The sequence below is a fragment of the Notolabrus celidotus genome, chromosome 6, assembly GCF_009762535.1.
Source record: "Notolabrus celidotus isolate fNotCel1 chromosome 6, fNotCel1.pri, whole genome shotgun sequence".
Classification (NCBI taxonomy): Eukaryota; Metazoa; Chordata; class Actinopteri; order Labriformes; family Labridae; genus Notolabrus; species Notolabrus celidotus.
In genome coordinates, this window is record NC_048277.1 from 7,554,600 (window position 1) to 7,579,483 (window position 24,884).

Here is a 24,884-nt window from a genome sequence, read left to right on the forward strand (position 1 = left end):
GGGGTTTAATCTGAGTTTAATAAATCATCTGTGTATTTAATAGACAGGATTTTGTGGATTACAGATATTTCCCACCAACCGCTCAGCAATTTAAAAGCATATATCAAAATAAATTACTATAAGGCATGTTTTGACACAACCTTTTTTATTCGTTGGGTTTTAAAAGCAGCCAGAACGCTGGTCTGGCCTCCCTGGCAGCAAACGTCTGCATGAGGTTTGCACAAACGTCAACGTGCAATTAGAAGTGACGTCGAATCCAAGGAGCTGAAAAGCATCTCCTCAGAGTGGAACATTCCTCGGCCCACCAGAGAGAGCTGGAGCGAGCCCAGCGGGGTGCAGATTACCACCCAGGACTGCCTCTGATGAAAACTTGTGCTCCTCGACGTCTGACAAACAGCATGAGAGCAGCACGGTGACTGAAAGTGGAAATCTGTGTGAGCAGGTGTGCCAAGTGTGCAAATCAGTTCAGTGAGGAAACAAGACTAAGCTGCAGAAATCACAGATCTGAGGCCAGTGCCTCCATCACAGACGCAGAGCTGCTCCTAATGCTGAGAGCAGCTTTCATCAACATTTTGACATCGTCTCAGTCGCTCTGTCAAATCGCATTTTACCAACACGCAAGAAAACCTGTGGAACTACCAAGTCTGGATTACAGAAGTCCCAGGTCTTTGTGTCTTTGTGCCTGTGTTTGTGTGTGTAGCTGCTTGTGTATGGCAGAGGAGACAGAGAGAGAAAAAATGAAAAGCAAAGCAAGAGCAGCTATAACGAGCCAGAGAGCAGCTGTTCTCCAGCTGTAATCCAAAGAGCTGCGTTGTTCTTGTAGTAAAAAGTAAATCAAATCTAATTAACACGGTCATGTAAACCTCACAGAAGTCTGGTCAGACCCTGTTTAACAATTTGCACTCAAACATAGTTTGCCAAACAAAGATTTTCATCATTTTAAAGGTTGTTTGGATTATTTCTGTGATTTCAGCGTCTTCCCCCTCTGCTGCCAGGCTCGTCCATGATTCCCCTCACCCCCCACACGACACAGACTCTCACCCAGCCCCAGAGTCGCTTCACATTACACCAGTGTTGAGGCTCTATGTTTGACCTTATGCATGACATTAACACACACCGAGTACAAGTATAATCTGTTTACATTGTGAACTGATGTGAAGTTTGGTAGTGTGTACTGCTTTTGCCAAACTGTAGTATGCAGAATGTGAACAAGAGCAAAATCTACAATATGCCAAAGAACCCGGATATCATACTGATTCGGGAACATTTTTCAGTATGCAGCGGACCAGTCTACCTAGCGTACTGTTTCCCACAATGCACTGCACTAATGTTATTCTTCTTCTTCTGTTTGTAGCAGCTGGCACTCATTTCTCTGGTGCATTATCGCCACCTACTGTGTTTCAGACGTTAAATGTCTGTTACATTTAAAGTGAAGTAATGCGAAATAAACCCTGAATCGTGAATCTTCTAACTTCGAGGATTTACAGAGGGGATAAACATCTCACAGGTAACTGTTCATGTCTGTGAAAATTATTAAATTCTTCTTCGTAACTTCTTCAATCATGAGTGAATGCTACAGAAGCAGCTTGTCTGTTGTTTACTTCTGCTTTCCAAAACTGAAAACCAGCAAAGCTTGACCCAGCATACTGCAAAACAGATCAAACAGAACAGTCATAATAGATTCTAACTTTAAACAAATTTGTAGGTAGTTTATAGCAATACACTCACCATCACATTGCAGATTCCTGCACAACTGTACAGCTTTTGTAGACCTTTAAACATATTTTGTATTCCATTTTTTTAAATCTTAATCTTTATTATTACTGTGTTTTTATCACATTTACATTCCATGTGAGCAATAGTAATAAGAAATGTTATTAATGGAGCTCTTTTCAAAATCCTCAGACACTTTACAAAAACACATTTTAAAGGAGAACTAAACCCATTAAAAAAATCTCACATTAAAACAGGTTAAAACAGAAACATCAGCTTTTCAAAGCAGTTCTGAAGGTGAGGTGGGTTTAGGTCACTGATTTCAATCTTTGCAGGTCTGTACAGTCAGTACAGTAGGAGTACTGCTGCTTCTTATTAAATAGCATTCTACTTTTGTGCACCAAAACACTGACAAATCCTTGTATGCCTAAAACTATGAGCAATAAACCTGATTCTGATTGTTTGTCAAATCCCTTTTTATTCCTTTCAAGTTTTTTCAGTATGTAATGACCCTGGCTTAACCTAAACATTAAATCATGCTAAAATGAGATTAACCTAGTTTTAACTTCATATTTATCAAGCAGGGATTTCTTTAGTCCAAAGATTAAGGATTAAAATAGCAAGGGGGTTAATATCCTCTGAAATCTCAGAGCACTGTCTGATCGAAGACTATTTGATCTCCTCTTCTTCACCTACAACAGTTAAGTCATGGTGTTGTCCCAGCGTCAGTTATTTCAGTGTTTTCAACCTGATTTTTGGCGTAAATTCCAAAACGCTGAATGTGTAAACTCAGTGCTAACGCATGTTAAGAGCTGTAAGTGTAAAACAGCTTACAGGGCTGTACGATGATGTCTTACTGGAAACTGTGCTGCTTTATTCTCAATAAACATTGGGCTCAGATAAGAGTCTGCCGGTCCAGAAGAAATAAAATGGCTATTTATTCTAGGCGACCCAGATCAACTAAGAGAAACAGAAATGCATGATGTATTACAGCCATTTGTTCCAAAACGGCTCCAGAAATAACCCTTAACCTCAAATCCAGCCTCTGTTAGTTTTGCTGGTCTTAACAGCAGCATAGATTGTTCTGTAGAAACAAAAGCAGCTCTTACCCATCATGTTGTAGAGGCTCTGTGGTGCAAACTGTCTTGGCATTTTCTGTATTGCTTCTTTAAACACTGTGAGGGCCTCCTGTGAATGAGACAAACAAAAAGAGAAGGTGGGGGATGTTTGCGTTAGTGAGCGTAGAGACCCCGCCAGAGAAACTGGCACTGCACTAACTGCTCATTCCTCCCCTGCAGCCGGGGGCCCCGACTCTGTGAATGCACAGCGTGGAAATGGGGGTCGCTGGGAGGCTGGTTGGTACAGAGTCGTGTCTAAAGGGTCTATCCTCTGTGTCACGGCTGTTAGGACGACTAGAGTGGTGTCACATATTGATTCTGGGGTAAAGGAGTGTGGGTCCAATGATTCACCTCAGAGTTTAAACTGCAGAATGAGCTGGAACTACTTGATTCCTGAAGTAAATGTTGTGGTTAGAGGTTAGAGGAAGTGGGACTGTTCTCCTTCTGCAGCACGCCAACTATTTATAAAAGCCTGCGTTGAATCTGCAGCAGCTCTGCTTCAGTCCTGATTGACTCAGAAGCATCAGTGCTCGTGCTCAGTTTGAATACACAGCGATGGAAAATCAGTTAGTTTAGCCAGGACTGGAGGTCTTTAGGGGCCTGAAAGAGAGTGAATGTGTTCAGAACAGCCTGAGGATAATCTGCACAAACACCATGTCCCCTATGACACCGGCACTTTTGGAACACGTCCATATAAAAGCATCATTTTCTCAGCGTCGCCTGAAGGCTCTTCAGGGAACTGGCCGCATTTTTATCTCAGTTCAACGTGTTTTTACATTTTCCAGCACGTACTTTATGTTCAGGAGCACTCCCTGAAATTGCATGTTTAACGGTGTGGGTGTTTGAAGGACAAAATGTGTTTGCAGACATATTTTATGATACACAATTACCAGAAAATACTCTCAGGGGCCACTTTTGTACAATCTGTACAATATCAAGTAATTCAACAGAGCAGCCCAGAGGCAACCTGTAACCAAAAACTGAGAATAATATTGACTTTTTCTCCTCTGTGTATTTTTAAGGTCAAACTTAAAGGTGGTTACAGAATGATGAAATGTTGACAAGTGTTTCGAAATCCTTGTTTTCCTTTATGATGAAATGTGAGTGGCACATTATCAGAAAGACCTCAGAATAAAACGCAGCCAAGAAAAACAACACGGCCATGACATCACACGGTTTTAAAAGTATATTTTAAAAGTCTGTTAGAGAAAGTTATCTTTATGTGGTGCATTCTTTGGTGTTAGTTTTGGAAAACTTCTGGGATAAAACGTCATGTATTCACATTGATCAGCATTATTAGTGAAAATAGAGACATGATGATTTGATGCTACAAAGCCCTTTGTTTTTCCAATACCTGTCCCACAAGCAGTTCCTATTTGCGTTAAGTAATGTGAATTCAACTTTAGCTATGTAGTATCCACAACACATTACTGTATTTAATCACATATGTATCTCAATGTAGGAAGTAAAATGTGGAGTGTATTTGTCCTTCAGTTACCTCCTGGTGTCCCTGCTCGTGCAGCAGCTTGCCCAGGTTGTACAGGCAGCTAGTGACGGAGCTCTTGTGGGCGTGGGGGTCCTTCAGGTTCTCATCTGGGATATCAGCACAGGTCAGGAAGGTGCGCTTAGCTTCATCGTGGCGACCCTGGTTCATCAGGATGATGCCTGTGTTCAAGTAGGCCGCTGTGAGAGGAAGGACACACAGAGATGAATATGAGTTCAGGGAGATCTTTGATTTTGTGTTGATTTTGGACACTCATGTTAACAAAGCACATCTTCTAGATCTCTGCTGATCTAGTCTTATTCATGCGAGAGTATTTTCTAACGAAAAATAATACACTGCCTCTTAAAATGCTATCATACTACTAACTGTAAAACTTTGCAGGAGAAAATGTAAACAGAAGGATCTGACCCAGTTACCATGACAGGCATAAAAAATGACTTTACAGAAACTTTCATCTTCCAGCTGATGGTTTGGTTTGTATTTGCAGCTCAGAAAAATGCATCAGTATCAAAATAAAAAAATTGGAAAATGAATTTAAAACTCTACACCTCACGTTTAAAACCCCAAACTAACTTCAACAAGTTTTTAGCGTCATTCTTCAAGAGCACCTGGCTTCTACCTGGAGTTCACCACATTACTTCCCTCAACACACAGTAACTCTCTTTCTTTTTTGAGTGACCCAAACTATTCCTTTAATCTCAGTTTGCATCATCTAGGTGAATCTAAGGTACTTTGACTAACCAGTTTAAAACTGCATCCCACATTTAAAGGTAGAGTTGTTTTTTCTTCAAAGTGAGGTTGTATGAGATTCTTGTTAATAGTGAGTAATCAGCCACAGGGAGTGCTGGCCAGCTAGTTGATCAGCTGATCAATGAGCTGCAGGCAGAGGAACATGAATGCACCAATAGTGGAAAAACAAATGAGCTCTCTGAGGGTAAAATCAAGCACTGAACATTTTCTAAAATCTAAAATTGGTTCAAGGTTCTTGCCTGGTTTCTCAACAAACAGCTAACCTGGATCCTGTGGGTGCTTCACTCACTGTTGACAAGTACCTCATACTACCACACTTCAAAAACAAAACAAATCAATAACAAGAATATATCTCTTCAAATCCAGTTTGCATCATCCAGGTTGATCTGTGTTCGTTTTTTGAATGACATCAGCCAGCTACAAACAGACTGTGTTATGGACTGAACTGATGTTGTGATTTTCTGGTCTTAGGAGGACCAATCAGAGCGCTTTCACACTGCCTGTCACATTCGTACACTGACATACATTCACACACTGATGTCAGAGGATGCAGCACACAACACCCATCAGTACTTACTTATCTCATTCACACACATTCACACGCTGCTGGCTGTGCTATGGGGGGCAATTTTGGGCTCAGTATCTCACCCGAGGATATTTTGGCATGGAGACTGCAGGAGCTGGGATCAAACCGCCAATCCAAGAGAGACAAACTCTACCTCTGGGTCACAGCTATCCTGTCAGATTATCACCTCTGCTTAATAACATGCTAACTCATGAAGCTTCTCTATCAGTAAAAGTTGCATCTGATACTCACATCTGAAGACAATGTGTCAGCAAGACACAACGTTTTTAATCACAGACTAAAGATTCTTCAAAGACTGGACCACTAACCACAAGACTACCACTTGATTCATAACACCATTCAAGATGGCACAGAGGCATCCAGTTTCTCTCCTTTCCTACAGCAGTCTACAAGACAACTGCACTTTCTTTCTCTCTCAGTCATGTTTGATATATTTGATTTGCTCATTTGCAGCTTCTGTTCTGGTGCAAGTCAGAGCACATCTTGCTGTTGTCAACGGTCACATCTGAACAACACCATTAGCATACAATAAGACTAAACTCCCGTGATAATATATGTTTGATTATACTGTGATGCAAGGATAAGAAAATCAAACCACTGTAAAACAGTTCAGATTTATTTTCACAATCATCTTACACCAAATGGCCAAAATCCCTTGAAATGTCATCTGGTGCAGGGCCAGTTTTATTCCTCTTGACATACGGTAGCTGAAAAATTCACACAAACAACGCCTGCTGCACCATCTCTCTCCCGACCTCCTCCATATGTGATCTGATTTTCTGTTTTGTTGGTTTAACTGAGGTCTGATGTTCAGTCAAGTGTTTACTGAGGAGGGATTAGCTCTCTCTGCAGATTCATGCTGCTGCTTTGATTCATTGAGCGCTCCGTAAAGAGAAGAACCATCAGAGGCAGCTATTTAGCTGAACAGTCGAATGTTTTACATTTCACCACAGAGATCGATGCTATCATAATGAAACAGTAAACCAGTGTTGATAATTTTCTCTCTGCACTCTAGGTTTGAACTTTATAATGACCCTGAGTTTCATTTTTCATCATGGTTTAACTTTCCTTAAGCTTTCTAAGACAAAATCAAATGATCAATATGGAGCTGGAGAGTAATAAGTCTCTGTAGACCTGCCTATCTAAATAAATCTCTATCCCGCCTGACTGCTGGAATAAATTAACATGAAGCAGAAGCTCAATCTGGAAGGCGTTCTATAGGATGTTGAGCTGGAATCAAATAAAAAGTTATCTTCTTTCTCTGTGTGGATTATCTTAAAAGCTCACATTATTTTACTCCACATCCTCACACCTCACAGTCTTATCCGTCCTGTGTGCTGTTGCATTTAATGGTTAAAGTCCTGACTTTTTCCCACTGCATAGATCTGCACATAAAGAGGGAAAGATAAGAACATCTCCAAACAGACAAAAGAAAGTTTTCCAATTTCATCAGCCTTCTTAACTGATTTTCCTTAAACGAGAAATGTGAAAGAAATCAATCGCACTTTATCGCGACGGAGGAGCAGCCCGCATATTAAATGAAAAGTAGAATCTCTACAGTTTGCCTCAACTCGCTCCCAATTAGGCAGTGAGTAATGGTGTAACCTTGAAAAATGCTTCATCTGTCACCTTCTCATTCTGCCTCCAACATGTCTGCTGCTGCAGGTAATTAATTAACCTCGTTATCAGCTGTGCAGGATTGAATAATTGCACACTGAATGGAAATCTTCCTGTCGTACTGGGATCTTGATTAGGTCTATAATTAATCCAGGGATGAGAGGAAGAGACGTTTAGGAATTCTATGTTTGTCTGTCACTGACTGATGCCGTGAACAACGGGGAGCTAATGTAGTGCATGATCAGGTAAGATTGGGAGCAATTTGCACCAATCAGGAAGTGAGACCGCTGGAGGTGACACTGTGTGGAATATTTCAGGAGGAGAAGTAAAGTTGTGGTAAAATGCATACAAAGGAGAAGTTTGCAGGGGCGGTGCAATGAATCATAATTTTATCCTTAGACTGCAACTGGAGCTTTCTTTGTAAACACATGACAGAAATATGAAGCTATCGAAATAATAAGAAAAAATATTCTTTGTTAAGAAGCAATTCTTTCTCATTTAGCTTTAATACATCACATTTGTTGGATGGAGGTCTAAAATTGTCATGCTTTCACACTATTTTAATGCAGATGAAGCTCAGACACAGATTTATCTCTATTTACAGATTCTACATACAAATTATACAAATTAATCTATACACGAGGCTGTAGGTTTTCAGCATGGGAAGTGTTCTGGTTTCTTCTTGTAGTCTGAATAGTAATAACCAATCATGTATCAACATTCTCTAGTTTATGCAATAAAAAGACAACTGTATGGAGAGCAAAAGCAGGCGCAAAGCACACCGCCATGATGACATCTCAGATATCAGTGTGCAGGTCCAAATTGAAACTTGAGTGATTCAACAGGCTGATGCTGTGTCACACAAGCCAATCAGTTTATAGATTTCACGACTTCATTGAATGCATCAGGAATGATCGGTCTGACCTTCACTCACCAGACAAACCTTTCAAAAGTTGTTTTCTTCTTGAGTGCAGACCCAACAAAGCTTGACTTTTTTACTTGTTGTCACTTCAGCTAACTTAAACCTGGATAATTTCAAGTCATCACAATGAAATCAGTCCTTTGGTTTCCTTTCGCTGAAGTAAGCCTGACCACTGCTAAACTGAGCCACACTAGTAACATATGACTGACCAGGATGATGAAATGCAAGAAACAAAAGTGTTTATGTGGTAGAAGTAAACGCTTGGCCTGAAGTCGTTAAATGCTAACGCTGGCTACACTAGAATTACAAGTTGGCATCTGTTCCCAGAGGCATTTCAGACGATGATAGACAACGATTGCCAATGGGTCCTGAGGCAGCCCTCAGATTAATTGGCGCAAACTCAGAACTTTGACTTTTGGATTTTATTTGAATTCAGGAGGGACATGTTGCAAACACAAGTTAAGTGTAAAATATGGAGAAAGGCAGATAGACATACAAACTGAATTAAAGCTCTTCGAAATACCTGCTATATTATCACACTTCTGAATTTCATTCAATGGGATTGCATAACTCTCTCCTTTCATGCAGACCCATAGATCAGACACTCTGAGTGAGAGAAGTACTTCTAGAGGAGAGGTCAAATAAATGTGAGAGTCGTGCAGTTTTCATAATAAGTGACATCATGCAGTTATTTGGTTGACATGATTTGGTTTTTAAATCCAGTCTGCTGTGTCGAATGTTAAATTCAGTCGTAAACCCGATGCCCTCTTCCACCTTCCCCTCTCTCTGCACATAACCACAGCCTGTGTTCACTGTTGCCTGGACACCTCACAGCCACAACCACAAGAGCTGCAGATTGTCAATAAAAAAGAAGAGCTGTACTTACAAGCCAGAGTTGGCCGACTCCCAATGGCCAGCTTATAATAGTGGAGAGCTTCTGAGAACTTGTTGCTCTCTTGTAGCAGCAAACCGCTGGAAGAGACAAAGGGACAGAGGGTGGAGGCAGTTTAGAGTTTAAGAAATTCAAAAGAGGAGATGCTTAAAGTTAAAAAGCTGCTGTAAGGATCAGACGAGAACACATGCAGCTGATAAAAACCGAGGGGGGAGATTTAGATCTGAGCAAACCACAGACATCTGAGCTCACAGTGAGTGTTGGCTGTGGATGCTTTGTGTTTCCCCCCTCAGGCTAAAACAGCATCATTAATAACCCTGTCAGACAGACAGCACTCTGGAGAATACAAGACAAGACGGCGGCACTTCCTCTGAGAGAGCGTCTCTGATCAATGGACACACATGTAAAAGGAGAACCCGTTCATTTGAGCGCACACGCTCGCGTCATTGAGACGGCTTTGAGTGGAGACACACTTAGAGAAAATCAAGAATATCACTTTAAAGCCTGACAGGCACACTTTGACATCAGCAGAAATATTTAAAAGAATATGATAAAATGGAGACTCACAGGTTGTACAGCATGTCAGCCATGTTGCTGCGGTAATAGAGGGCATTTCTGTACGCCTGCTCAGCCTCCTCCATCTTCCCTTGGCTCTTCAAGACATTTCCAAGGTTGCCCCATGCTGACAGGACACAAAAGAAAAGGTTAATAAAAAGAAAATGTCACTCAACCTTTTTAAAAAACAACTTTTTCAAAGACAGAAAAAATCCTTACAATTAAAACAGCAGGAGGGGCATTACTGCAGAGAGTAATTATTTCCTTTTGTTATTCAGAGCTGCTTACTGACACATGCTCAGTGCTTTTAACCTCTGAGAGGAGAGTTGTTCTGCTGCACCTGGTGCACCCAGGCATTATGGGTAAAGAGAGATGACACACCAGGGGAGGTTTGTGCCAAAACCACCAGCCATTATGACAGGCTGCATGAAAAGGGGACCACCACAGAGCTAAAGCACAGCTAATAGCATTACTGTTGAAAGGCAGTGACTGACAGGTGTAACAGGTTTGCTAAAAGCTTTATACATAATGAGGCGGTGGAGTGTGAAGATAAATGTTGAGGGGGTCAGAGGACGGAGGGGAAATAATTGGATTTAAAAAAGCTTAGTACAAATTGCGTTGCGACGTAATATCTTAACTGATCTATCTTTAAGGTTGTTGAACGTTGATTCAGTTCATGCATGTGGACAAACGGAGAGCTGAATGTGCTCCACATTATTGCAGGAGTGAACACTGGTCTGTGCAAAGATATTGTTTGTTCTTCATCTCCACCAGTGGCTTCAAACTGGAATATTAAAGCTTGGCTTGTGCTGCTTTTTTTGAGATGTGTTGAAATATGCAGTGAGCCTTTGAGCGATGCATTTAAAGTATTTAGCTGTTTAAATTTACACCTTTGAAAAAACCTGGTCCACAGTCAATATAAAAAAAGACAAAATGTTTTCTTTTATTTCGATTTCCCTCTCAATGAGAAGCTTTTAAAGAGTGAAGAGTTTCTTTATACATCCTGAAACTTCCTGTTGTGTCTGTGTTTCAGACTGGGCTCTGTTCAGATTTCATATTAGTGATATTGAATGTGAGTGGGGGACATTACCGCTGCTCTATGGGGCTGACGGCCTGCCAAAACAAACAGCTGTCATGCCTCAGCCCTGCTGCAGAATCTGAAAGGGAAATTAGCTAACACAACATGTCTCTGTCTTGCCTTGAGTGTTCCCTGCCCGGCTGCTCTCCTCAGCAGCCCTGACAACTTTACCGTGGACGGGAATCTGTTTCTGATGACCTTGGACTTAAAAGCTGCTGAATATTTATCTGTTGTTAAAGGTGCCAATCCGAAGCGCGTGACGAGACAGGGCATCTGGTGTCAGTAAACAGATTGCATGCCGGGAAGGAGAAGATGTGAGACAGAGGTAAAACTTTGTCGTGTTCCCCAAACCCAAAGTTAAATCAAAGACACATTTGGCCATGAGTCATTCCAGTCACACCAGACTTATTTTGCCTCTGGGGATCAAATTCAGTTTTCGAAAACTTGAATATTCTACGGGGAGGCGGGTGATGAAGAGACGACTTTTGAAGCAGCTTTACAATTAATTATTCAGGGCGACAGTCAACTGACAGCGCAAACTATCAATCGAAAAGCTCACTCATTACTCAAATAATCAAACATGATGTCAGAGAGAGGTTCTGTGTCGTAAAAACACACCAGGATGAAATCTGCATGTGCTGGAGTAGCTACATGTGTGTGAAAGATGACTTGATGCATGCATGAGTCAGAGTAAGGCCATACCTTTAGCAGGATTGACATAGATCCCTGACTTGTAGAGCATCTCCTCATTCTGCCAGTCGCGGTTCCTCAAGACAGTTTTGACCCCAAAGAGAAGCACCAGGACAGCGCTGCAGTAGACCAGCACTGTCCTGGAGGACCTGCGTCTCAGACGGATGTACAGAGACCGGATCCCCACGGCCACCAGCAAGCAAAAACCCATGCTGGGGATGTACAGTACTCTCTCTGCTATCACAAAGCCCACGTAGAAAAACACGTTAGTGGCGGGGAGGAAAGGGATGGCCAGCAGACCCAGAGAGAACACCACAACATTTTCTGTGGTGGGCAGAGGAGTCCTGCTCTCGTAGTGCTTTTTGGTACCGTTTTGAGCACTGTGATTATGAGTGTCTGTGTGGGAGTTGTTCAAATGTTCATGATTGTTGTACTGGTAGCTGTGTCCGTTACTGTTCCCGTTCTTGCCGTTGGTGTAATGATGCGCTTTGCCATTGGTGTCCTTGCCTTTAGCTGCGTGATGTGTCCCGAGACTGAACCACGCCAACAAGAACAACGCAAGGTAGAAGGCAGCTGTGTGTAAGTTCCTCCAATCAGCAAGGCTCCTGATCAAAGGGAGGGCGTCCATCGACCAATCAAAGCTGAGCGTATCGGGGCACAGGAGAAGCCAGAAGTTGACAGCAGGTAGGTAGAAGAAGGTAAGCATCCTGGTAAGGAGCGAGGGTGAGTCAGCCGCTGGGTTGTCAGAGTTGGAGAAGTTTGGTGGTTTGTTTCCCATCCAGTAGAAACGTCCCGCCAACAGGACGACTCCCCAGGCTGCCAGCAGAAACACATTCAGCAGCAGGTGGATGTTCTTTCTCTGGAAGACAAATGAGGCACAGAAGCACAGATTAATCCCTCAAATTAGTCTAAAGAAAGAACCAATGTTAGAAAACGTACTGCACATATGAGAGCGTCAGGACAAATATAGCTTTCTGGGAAGCTGTAATATTTATGAGTCTTGGATCTTCACATTTCTTCTGCCCAAGGCCATGGGTTGGACATTGATCAAAGTCAGCCTTCATCTCACATCACTTAAACTCTTATGAATAGAAAAGCCTGGAGAGTACAGCCCTGCGATGCCATCTGGAACTAAATGAGTGTCCAAGGACAATTTACACACTTTTGAGAGTGTAGAGAAGCTTTGATATGTGTTTCATCAAAAATGTGTGTTTTGGATCATTCTGGAAACCCATGAAGGACGAACAAATCGGTGCAGCGTCATGTTTTTTTTTTCTCTTAGTGACTCTTTAAAGCACTCTTTCAGCCAACCCACCGGAAAAAGTCGGCACACTGAAGCCAAAACATTAGCACTGAGTCACTGATTGTTCAAAAACGATGGTGTCCCTCCATTAGTGTTTTCACTTCATGTACAGTTTTCCCTCCATGGCCTCCACAGACACTTCTAAACACAAACAATACAAACCTCTCTTTCCCAAACACTGTGTGGAACCACTTCTGAAATATTTATAGTGTGTTTGGTTGTTTCAAACTTTGTTGGCAGTATTGAAAAATGACTGGACATATTTCCAACCAGACATGTTCCATTTAAGGACCAGCTGACCTGTTTTAGCATGCTCATGGTGGAAACTCTTAAAAACATGTTTTACCCTGAAATAGCAGCCTGAGTATCCTGCAACATCAAGCCATACTGAGCCTCAGAAATACATCAAATAATTCAGGATCTCAGAATGCAAAGTAATATAGATTATCAATACATGACCTGCTGTTTGCTCCAATGCTTTGTTCCATTAGTCTACAGCTTCATCTCCAGGGCATCATATTTCCAAATGCTCTCTTTTTTATTATTCAAACTTTAACCCAAGGCAACCCAGTCTGACCTCTCATTACTTATATTTCAGTTGTAGCGATCATTCTTTATCCATAAATGCCAAGAGTCAAGAACATTCATGATCACAGACTTCAATCACAACTGCTTCAGGGATGTACTATTGATTTCCTCGCTTGTCCAATGTCATTTACAGATTACATGTGTGAAGAGAGCGTTTCATAAACTCTGGGGACGTATAACTGCAGGGTGAAGCTTTGTTGTCTCCTCATGATCATTGCTAATGCAAAAAGCTGCAGCCACACGTTGAAACAAGGCAAAAGACAACACAATTGAAACATTTGCAAACAAGTCTGGAGGTTATGCTGTTGTGAACATAGACGGTATAAAAAGGCAGATGTGTGTCTAACATGAGTCTGGTTCTGCTGGAGGTTTCTGCCTGTTAAAGGAAGTTTGTCCTTGCCACTGTAACTTGCTAAATGCTGCAAAGTGCTCTGCTCATGGTGGATTAAGATGAGATCAGACTGAGTCCGGTCTGCAAGATGGGACTGGATCTTATCCTGTCTTGGTGTTAGGTCTTCGTCAATAATATATCATAGAGTACGGTCTAGACCTGTTCTGTTTCTAAAGAGCCTGCAGATAACATTTCTTGTGATTTGGCGCTATAAAGATTGATTGAAAAAGATGGACGACATACGGTACCAATGATAGGAGCTGCATGGTCCCCCAAATAACCAGGAAAAAAAGTTTATATAGTAGCAGACAGTCACAAAACAAAGGAGGTGCATCACAGGAACAACTCAGAGTAAACATCTTCAGTGTGTTTACTAAAAACAGTCAGAAGAGCTGCTCTTTGAGAGGGTTTATCTAGCCCTGTTTTAAATCCAGTCAGTCTTTAAACACTCTGAAGTGTATGTCAGTGTCTGAGGGACGGCACTGTGGAGCTGTACAGTGTAGAAAACATTGATAGCAGTTGAAATATCACAAACATAAAAAAAAAAACCTGTTTAAGGTCAGCCCAGTCATGAGCTTCAGGGGAGACCTGACAGCAGCCGCAGAGCCTAGGTTCTCTACAGGGATGTTCTACCGCTGAAGAACTTATTCAGGTCTGTGGTACCGAAAGGTCATCGCTTCAATCCACATCAGCATCTCTCATTAATTTAAAGAGCCGCCAAAGAGTTACAGAGAGCTCTGTGGGAAGTCCAGGCACATATAGGAGACAGTGCATCTCAAATGAAGGTAAAAAATATGATACAGGATATATTTAGAAGGATGTATCACCAGATGATGTCAGATCATAATCATTAAAATAATAAAAGTGAGTGATTTCAGAAGAAAAATCTGAGCACACAGGCAAACATCTGACTTCAAAATATTAAAGTATATATGAAATATTTAACATTTCATGCATGATTTTAGAAAACAATGGAAAAATGGAAAAACGTCTGAATATCAAGATACAACTGTGTTTCATGATGTGAGGTTTCAAACTTAAGACCAAAACAGCTTAATTTTGCTGTAATAATTCATAGAGTGAATTACGTCTGCACAAGAGAAAGACTTGAGCAGAAAGCATGCAGGGCGTACAGGAAAAAAAACAACCTCCAGTCTTCTTGTAAACAAAAGAAGTAAATACTCTCCAATTCCTGTCTAACAAAGGTTAACACCACGTCGATGTTTCACTTTAATTAGTCCTCAGTGACACTCAGGAACGCAGCGTGTGTGGGATTCACCACTGAAGCTGGCTTTAAACAGACAAACATCACGAGGAGAAGACGGGACAGATACCAGACAAAAGTACACGCCATTTTTTTCATCCTTAATGATAGGGAGAAGAGTATAAAGATACTATTTACACGTTACTGTCAGCCTGCAGCCGCTTATCCAAACTGAGCACGGAGCCTCAGGCAAGACTGTCACGGTCCACACTGTGACTTTCCGCATACTCGTTTTTTTGTTTGGTAAACTAAATCTGGGGGAGAGGAGCTGGAATTTACCTCAAGAGAATGAAGACGACACGTTAGGATGTGTCCAGCTCAGATCAGGTAGTTAAGCATCAGTGATTATACTCGTCATTTAAATAATGTGTCGCAAACGACAAGAAAACAACTAGAAAAACGACTGCAGACGACGCTTCTCTAAGAATGCCTAAACTTCACTTCTTTAAAAGAGGCACTGATATTGACTTGTGCTCTCTCTCCTATTAGAGTAACCATTCACATGATATGAAGTCTGAAACAATGAATGAAATGGTAAGACCAAGCGGTAACCTCCGGTCGCGAGAATTGAAGCCAATGCGAAAGTGTTTAAAAACTGCAGTTTTTTGAGTGTCCGTTTGAGGTGGGTTGCAGAAACACCAGCAACCACATACAGACCAATTCAAAAAAGACAATCTTTACAGCAGAAATAAACATGTTTACAGCCTGGTAAAAAGACCAAGTGTAGTCTGGATAGCTCATTTCTCGATCAGCACACACAGTACGGGGGTGAAATTTTTAATAACGCTGCAATTTTGAAGATATTAAGATTACGAGTCTTCCAATGAGAGGCACAGCTGACTTGATTGACAGGCAGGAACACTGTAGCTGTTGGCGAGGAGGCTCAAACCCCGCCTCTTTACCTCACACTCTTTTGGATGAGTTCAGCATTTCCAATATGACTCCCGCCGATGATCGGCTTCAAAACAGCGCTCAGGAACAGATGGATGACGTCACGGATACTACGTCCATTATTTATACAGTCTATGGGTGAGACACCTGCAAGCTCAGGAAGGCAACTAAATTCATTTTTGCATTGTTCTCAGAACTACCTGACTTCTGACATACGACCCCCCAAATTAGGCCACTCTGTTTGAGCTGCAAGATGAACGGTCTCTAGCTTTGCTCTGCCAATGCCACTACTACCCTGCACTAGTGCTGTGCTCAAATCCTAAGCCCCATCACCTCCCCAGCATTCACCTGTAGGCTCTGAGTATAGGAGGTTTAAGATATGATGTCATCACTGCACGTAAAATGAACTTGGAGGAGTAACAACGTTCAGGGCGTCGATGCTCATCACAATGTTCTGCTGCAGTTAAGTTTCGTCCAACATTTGATGACCGACTGAACTTAATGTGACAAAACCAAGTCTGACAAAGCCTCCTGTACAAAGTTTCAACAAACTGCAGCAAGTTGAGCATTGATGCATAAAAAAAGATATATACGTATATATCCATTACACATAATTCAACATGAAAAAATTGACTATACAGAACATCAGAAGTGTGCAATGAGCTTTACTTCACAGGAATATGAGCGCTGTTTAAACCACCAGCCCTCTAAAAAGATTCTCCACATAGCTCAAAGTAAAACTCTTTCATCTGAACTTCACGTGAACTCTTGGGATGGATGGATGGATGGATGGTTATCATCCTCTTCAAATCTCACACACAGGGTTTCAACATGCACTTTCCATCCCTGAACCCACTGGAGCGCAGAGAGAGAGATCCTGTGGCTACTTTTTAATCAAAGCAGGTGAGCAGAAACTCTACAAAGAGCTGAAGAGGACTGAAGTGGTCAGGGGGGCCCTGGGGCTGTACTTTGTGCAGACTTTGCCACAGAGGCTTGCTGAGCACTGCTAATACATCTCAATCACTGCTTCAGGGAGATCCAGGCTGGATTTATGAGGCTCTTCAACTGGCTCTCAAGTTGCCTCTCTGGTCCAGGCATCGGCTTACGAGACGGCACCTCAAAGTTCACTCCGAGAAGCTTGTGAAGGGAAGACTTGAAGAAAAGCTTCCTCTAATTTTGGAGGGAATGGGTCAGACAAAGTTAGGTGTTGTACCGCTGGAGAGCTTAGCCAGGTTCCCTACTAGACCTCACCTCTACATTTCACCCTCAAGCTTTTTCCTTCTGGCAGATTTTGCAGCTTTGGTTCTGTGAAGTAACTTTCTTCCAGCTGTGATGTGGCAAATGTCAGCAGAGCAACAACTCTGCATGTTGCACAATTTTGTGTATAAATCTCTGAAGAGCAGAAAGTCCTGATGCAAACAACAACCTGGCACTGCTCCCATTTATCCTCATACCTGGCTGTGTGACAAACAGATATGTCATCCTGGCTCTTCTCAGACACACTCAGACGACACCACCTTAACCACATCGAGGCAGTGTTTCATTTGCATTCTCTGAGCTGCACTTGCACCTCCTCCTGTAAAGAATAAAGTCTTAGGGGCAGAATTGGTGACATGAAACAATCTTTTGACAGAACTTTGCACATTTGTAACCCTGCTGCTGCTCCTCTTGGCCTACTTTGACAACTGCTCTGACTTTCTAAGAAAATAACGTGAGAGAGGAGAAGTGTATCGACTTCAGCTAAACAGGAAGAGCTCCAGAGATGTTCTGAAGCACACGTGACCAAGGGAAAAACACGATTCCCTCGTCTATAACCTCTTGAATAAACAAACACGTATTTCCCTAATTTGTTTGCGGTTCATACGTCCACCATTCAAAATTGTAAGTTAAATTACCAGCTGGAAAACCACTCCCTGGGTGCTTCAGCTCTATTATGCAGGGAAAGCGTGGTATTCCAGCTTCTCTCTCTTTGGACTGTAATCCAGTTTAGTTTGAAATAAGTGGTTTAGCAAAACCCTGGAGGAGGCGTGAGGGCAGGCGTTTTTTCTGTTCTTGCGTTTGAGGCGCAGTCGCTTCAGAATTGAAACAATTTAGTCTCTACAAGACAGGCGTGTGTGTGCGATATCCTTGGAGATAAAATGCAAAACAGACCAATTACGGGATCCTTATTAATGCCTGAGCCTGCCTCGGTTTGACTGAAGAGAAAATGTAAAGTGTTTTCTTTCTGCATCCACTGGGGTGCCGGGAATGAGTCGGTGCAGGAAAATAAAGTGGAAAGAGCTCAGAGAGAAATTTAATTAATTAGTCTGGAGAAAGAACTCTATCCGCAGCCTGTCTGCATAATTGGCTGCTGCACCCCTCACCATTTTTCAGGGGCGTTTTAAGAACAATCCATCACGCGACACATCTAACCAGCTCATCAAACTGCAGCCGTGTGACTGACTCACACTCCAGCAGACACCTCGGAGAAAACCCTGTGTAAGAAGGAGTGGCGTGTCTCTCCGACCCCCTCCTCTTCATCATTACTGAGATCAATTGTCTGCAGAGAGCCTTTCATCAAGCTCCTGCTTCACATTGATAGACTTGTAATGGAAGTGAAAATGAGCTCAGGGTGCCAATCAGAGGGTATAACCACCGTCAAAGCCTTTACACTCACTCACACACACTTACACACACTCTGTTGAAATAGCAACCTAAGTTTTGGTAAGAACACTGGTTTGTTTGAAAGCTGTGTATTTTCTTTCCTGAGATCTGATGGATGGGTGTACGCTCGGCTCCTGTCTCTGTTCCCCGGCTGCTGGATCGGCTAATCAGGCTCGTGGTTGATGAACCACAAACTCTCCACTTATCTTCCTCCTCCTTATCGGCTGCAGCTGTTGTGAGCCTCTCCCCTGAGACACTAAAGACTCTTTGGGTGTAAAAACCTGATCGTGAGCCGGCAAAACAAGATAAGCGCTGGACTATTACACATCCTAACAGCGTGTTATGTATTACCAACAGCTGGCTCATGTTTCCAAAATGTGATTAAGCTGATGCCTGATCTGCTCAATGTGACATGAGAAAGCTGTTGTAGTTTCTTTTGGCCAATTCAATGGCCATTTGTGCTGCATTAAGGAATTAAAACATTGTTCAGGCTGTAGATTTTAGAACACTTTACAAACTTGATTATTTTATTCATCAATTTTCGTTCACTGAGAGTCCTGAGAAGCAGCCAGTCACCTCCACTGTAGGATAAATGAGCTGGACCAGGTCAGCCTGAAAGTGAAACCAAACACTAACTCCTACCTCTTGAGCAAAATACTTTACATTTTTTGTCTTTTTTTTGTAGAATATGAATAAAAACTGTGTTAAAATATGAAATGAAATCTAAAATAAGCATGTTTATTTGGGTGAGGAAGCACCAGTCTTGCACTGAAGAGGTAGTCGTGCAGATTTTGTTTCCACTTGTATTTTTGCAGCTCAGTGAGGCAAAAAGATCTAAAAAAAAAGGAGAAATAGACATCATTAACAAACACCTCATTCTGCTTCTTTTTGTGTTTAATCTGCACGGAGCCCCTTTAGTGACATTTCATTAAAAAAAATATGTGGTCATAAGATAAAAAATAGCAAAGCATGGCCAGCGGATAATTACCTTGTGGTGGTGAGATAATGAAATTGTGGCGATGAGATAATAAAACTGAATATGAGATATATGACCAATGTGAATGATGAAATCAGTGACTTCCACGAGAGGTCAGATTAATCTTGGCGGTGGAACTCATACAAAGAAATACACCATGCCAACACATGAGACTATGTTGTCCATGCTGGAGGGCCAGTGACTGGAACATGTTGTATTTTTTTATCTAAAATACAATTAAATTACTTTAAACTTGTCCCTTTCTGTGTCTGTAAGCAGCTAATAAACAATCTCTGCATGGATGACGAACAATAATCATCTCATGGCAGTGACTAAATTATCCAGCGGTCGTGCTTATCAACAGACTCATTGAGACGACCACATCTTGTTTTTATTCAGAATATAATTTTAACTGGCAATATTAATGACACAAACACTGCATATCTTTTAAAATGAAACCTTGAACTTTAAATGGAATAAAAATACAGTCTATTGATGGATGATGGGTCTGTTAATGGGCATACCTTCAATTTATTTTCAGAGACGTACTCACACATGCATTACCAGGTAATCGTTTCAGGTTCGCCATTATCACACAAACACTCAGTGACAGCGTCTGTTTCAGCTGTTTGACAGTCATCTAATGTCTCTTGAGCATTCACAACCATTACCTTAAACCCTGCATCATAACTCTGCTTCAGGTTGTGGTTTACTTTTCCTACTTTTGTGCAACTTTATTCATCATGTTTCATTCATCAAACCCAGAATATCAGCCAACCCCACTTTTTTAGATGTACTTAGAAGAAAGCAAACTGTATATTCAAGTCAATATATGTCACCAGAGAGGCTATGAAAAAAAAATTCACGGAAGGTATTACTCGCTGGTAGGGGTGCAACGGATCAAAAAACTCACGGTTCGGATCAGATCACGGTTTTGTGTCACGGATCGGATCATTTTTCGGATCAGCAAAAAAAAAAAAGAAAAAAAGAAGAAGACAAGACAAATATAACTTTGTCCTCCATTTATTTTGTAAAACACTTGTAAACTTTTGCCCATTAAATAAAAACAACATTCAACAGTAAATTTACTGCATGTGCAAAGCACCCTATCTGTGGGCCCAGTCCTGCCTCATTCACTGCATTTCATGGCATGGCAAGTGAAGGAGCTGAGGAACTTCAAAAGTTTCTCTCCATTCTTCTATCAATCGCTGATTTTCACCGTCCACTTTTCTTTGAGCAGCAAACTTGGAACACACCGTTTTCGTGCATTCTAGGGTCCTACAGCTGGCAAAGTGCCAATATGCGAACTGCTCCATAAACGAAAGTGAAAGTTAAAAATTGCACTCGCAGCAGTGGACTCTAAGTGACCCAGTAACAGCCTGTCTGCGTAGTGAGTGTGGATTGAACATGCGGTCGTCACGTGAACACGCGCAACTTTTTTTTTCATCAACCAATCCACAGACCACGTCCAAGCCGAACCGTGGAGAGGCATCCGTACGAATCACGGATCACGGATCAACAATGATCCGTTGCACCACTACTCGCTGGTGTTAGTTATCAACTTCACAGTGTTGAAACTATTCCAGGTTAGCTTTTCTTCCTGCTTTCACTTACAGTGCAAAGCCATGCCAATGAGTTACATTCACATTCATCATGCACATTATTAAGTAAGATTCCCAGGTAGTGCAGTGGACAGATTGTAAATATGTGTTTTTAAAAAAGTGTAATTGTTGAAGTGTGCAGCACTGCGTCTGAACTTGTCTCAGAGAGACACTGAGCCAAGGGGTAGGAAGTGTCTGTACACATTTTTCGACCACTGTACATACAGAGGTTCCAATAAATCAGACAATAAATCATCTGAAGGCACCTGCCTTAAATCCACATTCCTCTGCTCGTCACGCTGCTCATATAATCTCTATCAGCCCTGTCATCACTTCAGGATAGATAACCCTCCATAAACAGGGTTGTGAAGCTGCAGAGCAAAGTTGTCTTTAAGTCAGGTGGACGACTGCTGGATGGAGGACCACATGGTGCCAAAGGTCACAGAGTCAAACCCTGCAGCAGACCTGCTCCTGATTAAAGCTTTTAACCCTGAGAACCGATCAGAAAACCCACAGAGTCAGTGAAGTGGTGGGCGGATGGACGGCTCAAAGATGGAAGAGGGAGAGAGTCTGTTACAGCAAAGCCTGGAAGAAGACCAGAGATGAGCAGGAATGAGCTGGATGGATGTGAAACATAAAAGATAATGGATCTAGAAACATGCAGTTTCTATTGAGATGGATTGAAACTGTGTGTGTAACTTTATAGTGTGCCAATTGAAGGGAACAGCACTGATTGGAAGGTTAAATTCTGAACTAAAACACTCTCTCTTTATTACTGCCTCTCCAAAGACTCAATGTGAAAAAAACAGAAGCTGGAGTTCTTGGCGAAAGCAAATAAATCTGAGCAAGAAAATTTCCAACCATGACCTTGTAAAAAACACGCCAGCTCATGCTCTCTTGGTTGGCTTTTATTAACCATAATCATTGAACCAACACAGGATCCATTTCTCTTGAAACCTTCACTCAACATTCCCGCTCTTCTCCCATTAAACACACTTACTTTAAATGTTCCAATCATGCCACAGAATGTCTTCACCGCATGCTCAAGCCAGGTGATCCCTGTGTAAGGGTCAGGCAGGGTTCTGTCTTTCCTACTGCTGTAATCAGGGTGCAGTTATTTTGTCATCCATGGCAATCAAACATCTTCAGATTTATAACAGCATCCTCCTGACAGCTGGGGGGAGTTTCAGGAGGGGATGCAATAATCTGAACTTCTGCCTGAGTTTTAATAGAGAAGTGTGCTATAGGCAGGCAGGGGTAAGATAAATTAGGGCCTGAGGCAGAGATCCATAAACAGCTAATCGATGGAAAATCCTCCAGTGTGCCAACTCACAGTGGTTGCTGAAACTCGAGTCGATAAAGAGCAACTGAAGCAACAAAGTTTTTAAAATATTTTCCAGGAGCCAGGGCTCAGTTGATTAAATCTATCAGGTTGGATCAAATCTTGAAAATGGGCCGTTCAAAAGACAGAAAGATTACAAAATCAGATCAGATTAAGTAATCTGATATTAGTTTGTATCCACATAAAAACTCTGGCTAGTGTTGTTCAAACATTTTGAGTAGGATTGGATAACTGTGATCCAAGGTATCTGGATTACTCTGCAGAGGGCTGGACTCAGGCTGGATTACTAAATGTACTCTTACACAGCAACGACAAACAACATTTCACAGTAGTGCTGATTCTTTGAACTTTGTTGCCTTTGAATACAATCACTACCAAGACAGTGATCTGGAACCCATCGGCACTCATCATCTATCATTGTCTGTCAACGCTCTGCAAGGTATGCCTCTGAGAATAGATGCCAACTTTTCAGTATCTCCAGTGTAGCCGCTGGTTTCCATAATTGACTTTCAGCCAGAACTTCCCTTCCATGCGTCATCTACAACATAAGCTGCGTAATTTCTTGGTCCATTACATCTGCCACAGTGGCGCTTGTTTTTCATGTAGTAGATCTCAAGTAGACCTCGGTTTAACAGTAGACGGAAGAGGGTTCACCCCAGCTATGACACCCTAAAGGCTTAAGTTTGCTGAAATAACAACATGATGATGCAGATTTGTAAAAATAAAACAGTCAAGCTTTGAAAGGTCTGTCCTCAAGAAGAGAAGAAAACAACTATTAAAATGTTTGTTTGATGAATGGAGGTTGGATTGGTCATTTCTGATGGATCTCAGGAGGTCAGGAAATTGCAGAGATTGTTGGCTGCACTTGCATGCCAGATCATCGTCACCAGATCATCACAGATGGGATTTGGGATCACGGGTGAAACCAGAATTTTTTTAATGAGGTGCGAACTGGGGCACTGACGTTTGTGGAGGTGGCCAGGTGTGGTCAACATTAGGGGCTTTACCCAAATTTAGTAGAGCCATTCCCCCCAGGAAATGTATTCTATATTATGGCAGGTATGTGTTTTTACTTCAACCCATCTTAGATCTGAAAACAGATAGGGTAAAAAATCTGAAAATCTTTTGAAAAAAGACAATTGCTAAACAAGCAAGTAAACAAAGACACTGGATGGCAAATGTTTTGACAAACAGTATGTTTATTACAACAGTCTTTTACTAGCTAGCTACCACACCTTCATATCGAGGTGAGGTGATATGGTTGAATAAAACTGAGCACACACACTCAAGAGGGGGTGGCTTGAAGTCTGTGCGCACAAACACAACCTTTCCCATCTCCACATGGCCAAGGCCAACCTTGGCTCCACCCTTGGTAGGGATGTCATTACAGTGGTGTGTGTTCCACCTGCTTTTGCACCAAAAGGAGTGTTCTACCTCCATACACTAATCCCTGCAAATACTGTACAAGATTGATCAACACTGCTTGGACAAGAAACACACTACAAACAGAAACCAGACCACTTCCCAAGCTGAAAATCCAGACCTGAGGACAAATTCTGTCTGTCAGTAGAGAAGGTAGACTTTGTAAAAATAAAACAACAAGGATTTTGTTTGTGTCCAATATTTCACTAACATAATTCACTGTTAATATCAAACACAACATTTCTGTCAGGATCTTTTGTTGTTTGCAGATTTTGGCGACCTCTTCGGTGAAAAAATGAAGTCCTCTTTAGAGCTCTGATAATCCACATCACTAATGGAGCGCTGCCTGCAAGCTAGTTCAGGCAGACAACTCGAGCCGCGCTCATCATACTGACACGTCACCACCTCTCCATCAGCTGATCTCAACATCCTCATTTGGCGGTCTATTTAAACGGCAAGCCTCCTGTCTCTGCCTCTGCTTGCAGTGCTCCTGCTGTTCTGCTCAGTGCGTGTGAAGTTTGTCCCCACCTCCTCCCCGGCTTCCACCTGCGGGCTCCAGGGGGGTTAGTCCTCTCTCATTGCTCCTAATGTCTGCATTTAAATAATCTACGAGGAGTAATGAAATTCGGAGCCCACACGCTAAACACAATACTGTATGCTGCAATAAACTTATTAAGTAAACGTGAGTTGTCTGACTGAAGTCTGTATCTGGATCAGGTTCACTCAGTCCAGTTTTTCCTTGACAAACCAGGACAGTGATTTCCAGTTACGGCTCATTTTTATCCTGATCAAACTCTTTATCTGATCAAACCCTTGGCTCAACACCATCTTGACTTTTTGACTCAAGTTGTTAAAAAAGTCTCACTCGATTTTGTTTTCTGTTATTTGTTAAAATGTCTTTACTTGGGTCATACAGCCACATGGAGTCCATTCACTGGAAGTCATTACAGTTAATCAAAGAGTACAGAAAATAAAAGAACAAGCTTCATTACTCAATCAAAACTGAGCTTACAGTCTGAAGAAGCAAAAGCATCAGGC

The 24,884-nt window shown here is 41.9% G+C and overlaps 1 protein-coding gene across 1 annotated transcript in view; it reads right to left on the bottom strand.

Annotated features, from left to right (window-relative positions):
• tmtc2b (transmembrane O-mannosyltransferase targeting cadherins 2b) overlaps positions 1-24,884 on the bottom strand; it is a 128,879-nt gene that overhangs the window by 35,544 nt on the left and 68,451 nt on the right. The window contains exons 3-7 of the mRNA XM_034685028.1: positions 11,438-12,284; positions 9,670-9,784; positions 9,097-9,182; positions 4,330-4,514; positions 2,823-2,901 (exon numbers count right to left, since the gene is read on the bottom strand). Coding sequence (XP_034540919.1) covers positions 2,823-2,901; positions 4,330-4,514; positions 9,097-9,182; positions 9,670-9,784; positions 11,438-12,284 — 1,312 coding nt within the window. The remainder of the gene's footprint in view (positions 1-2,822; positions 2,902-4,329; positions 4,515-9,096; positions 9,183-9,669; positions 9,785-11,437; positions 12,285-24,884) is intronic.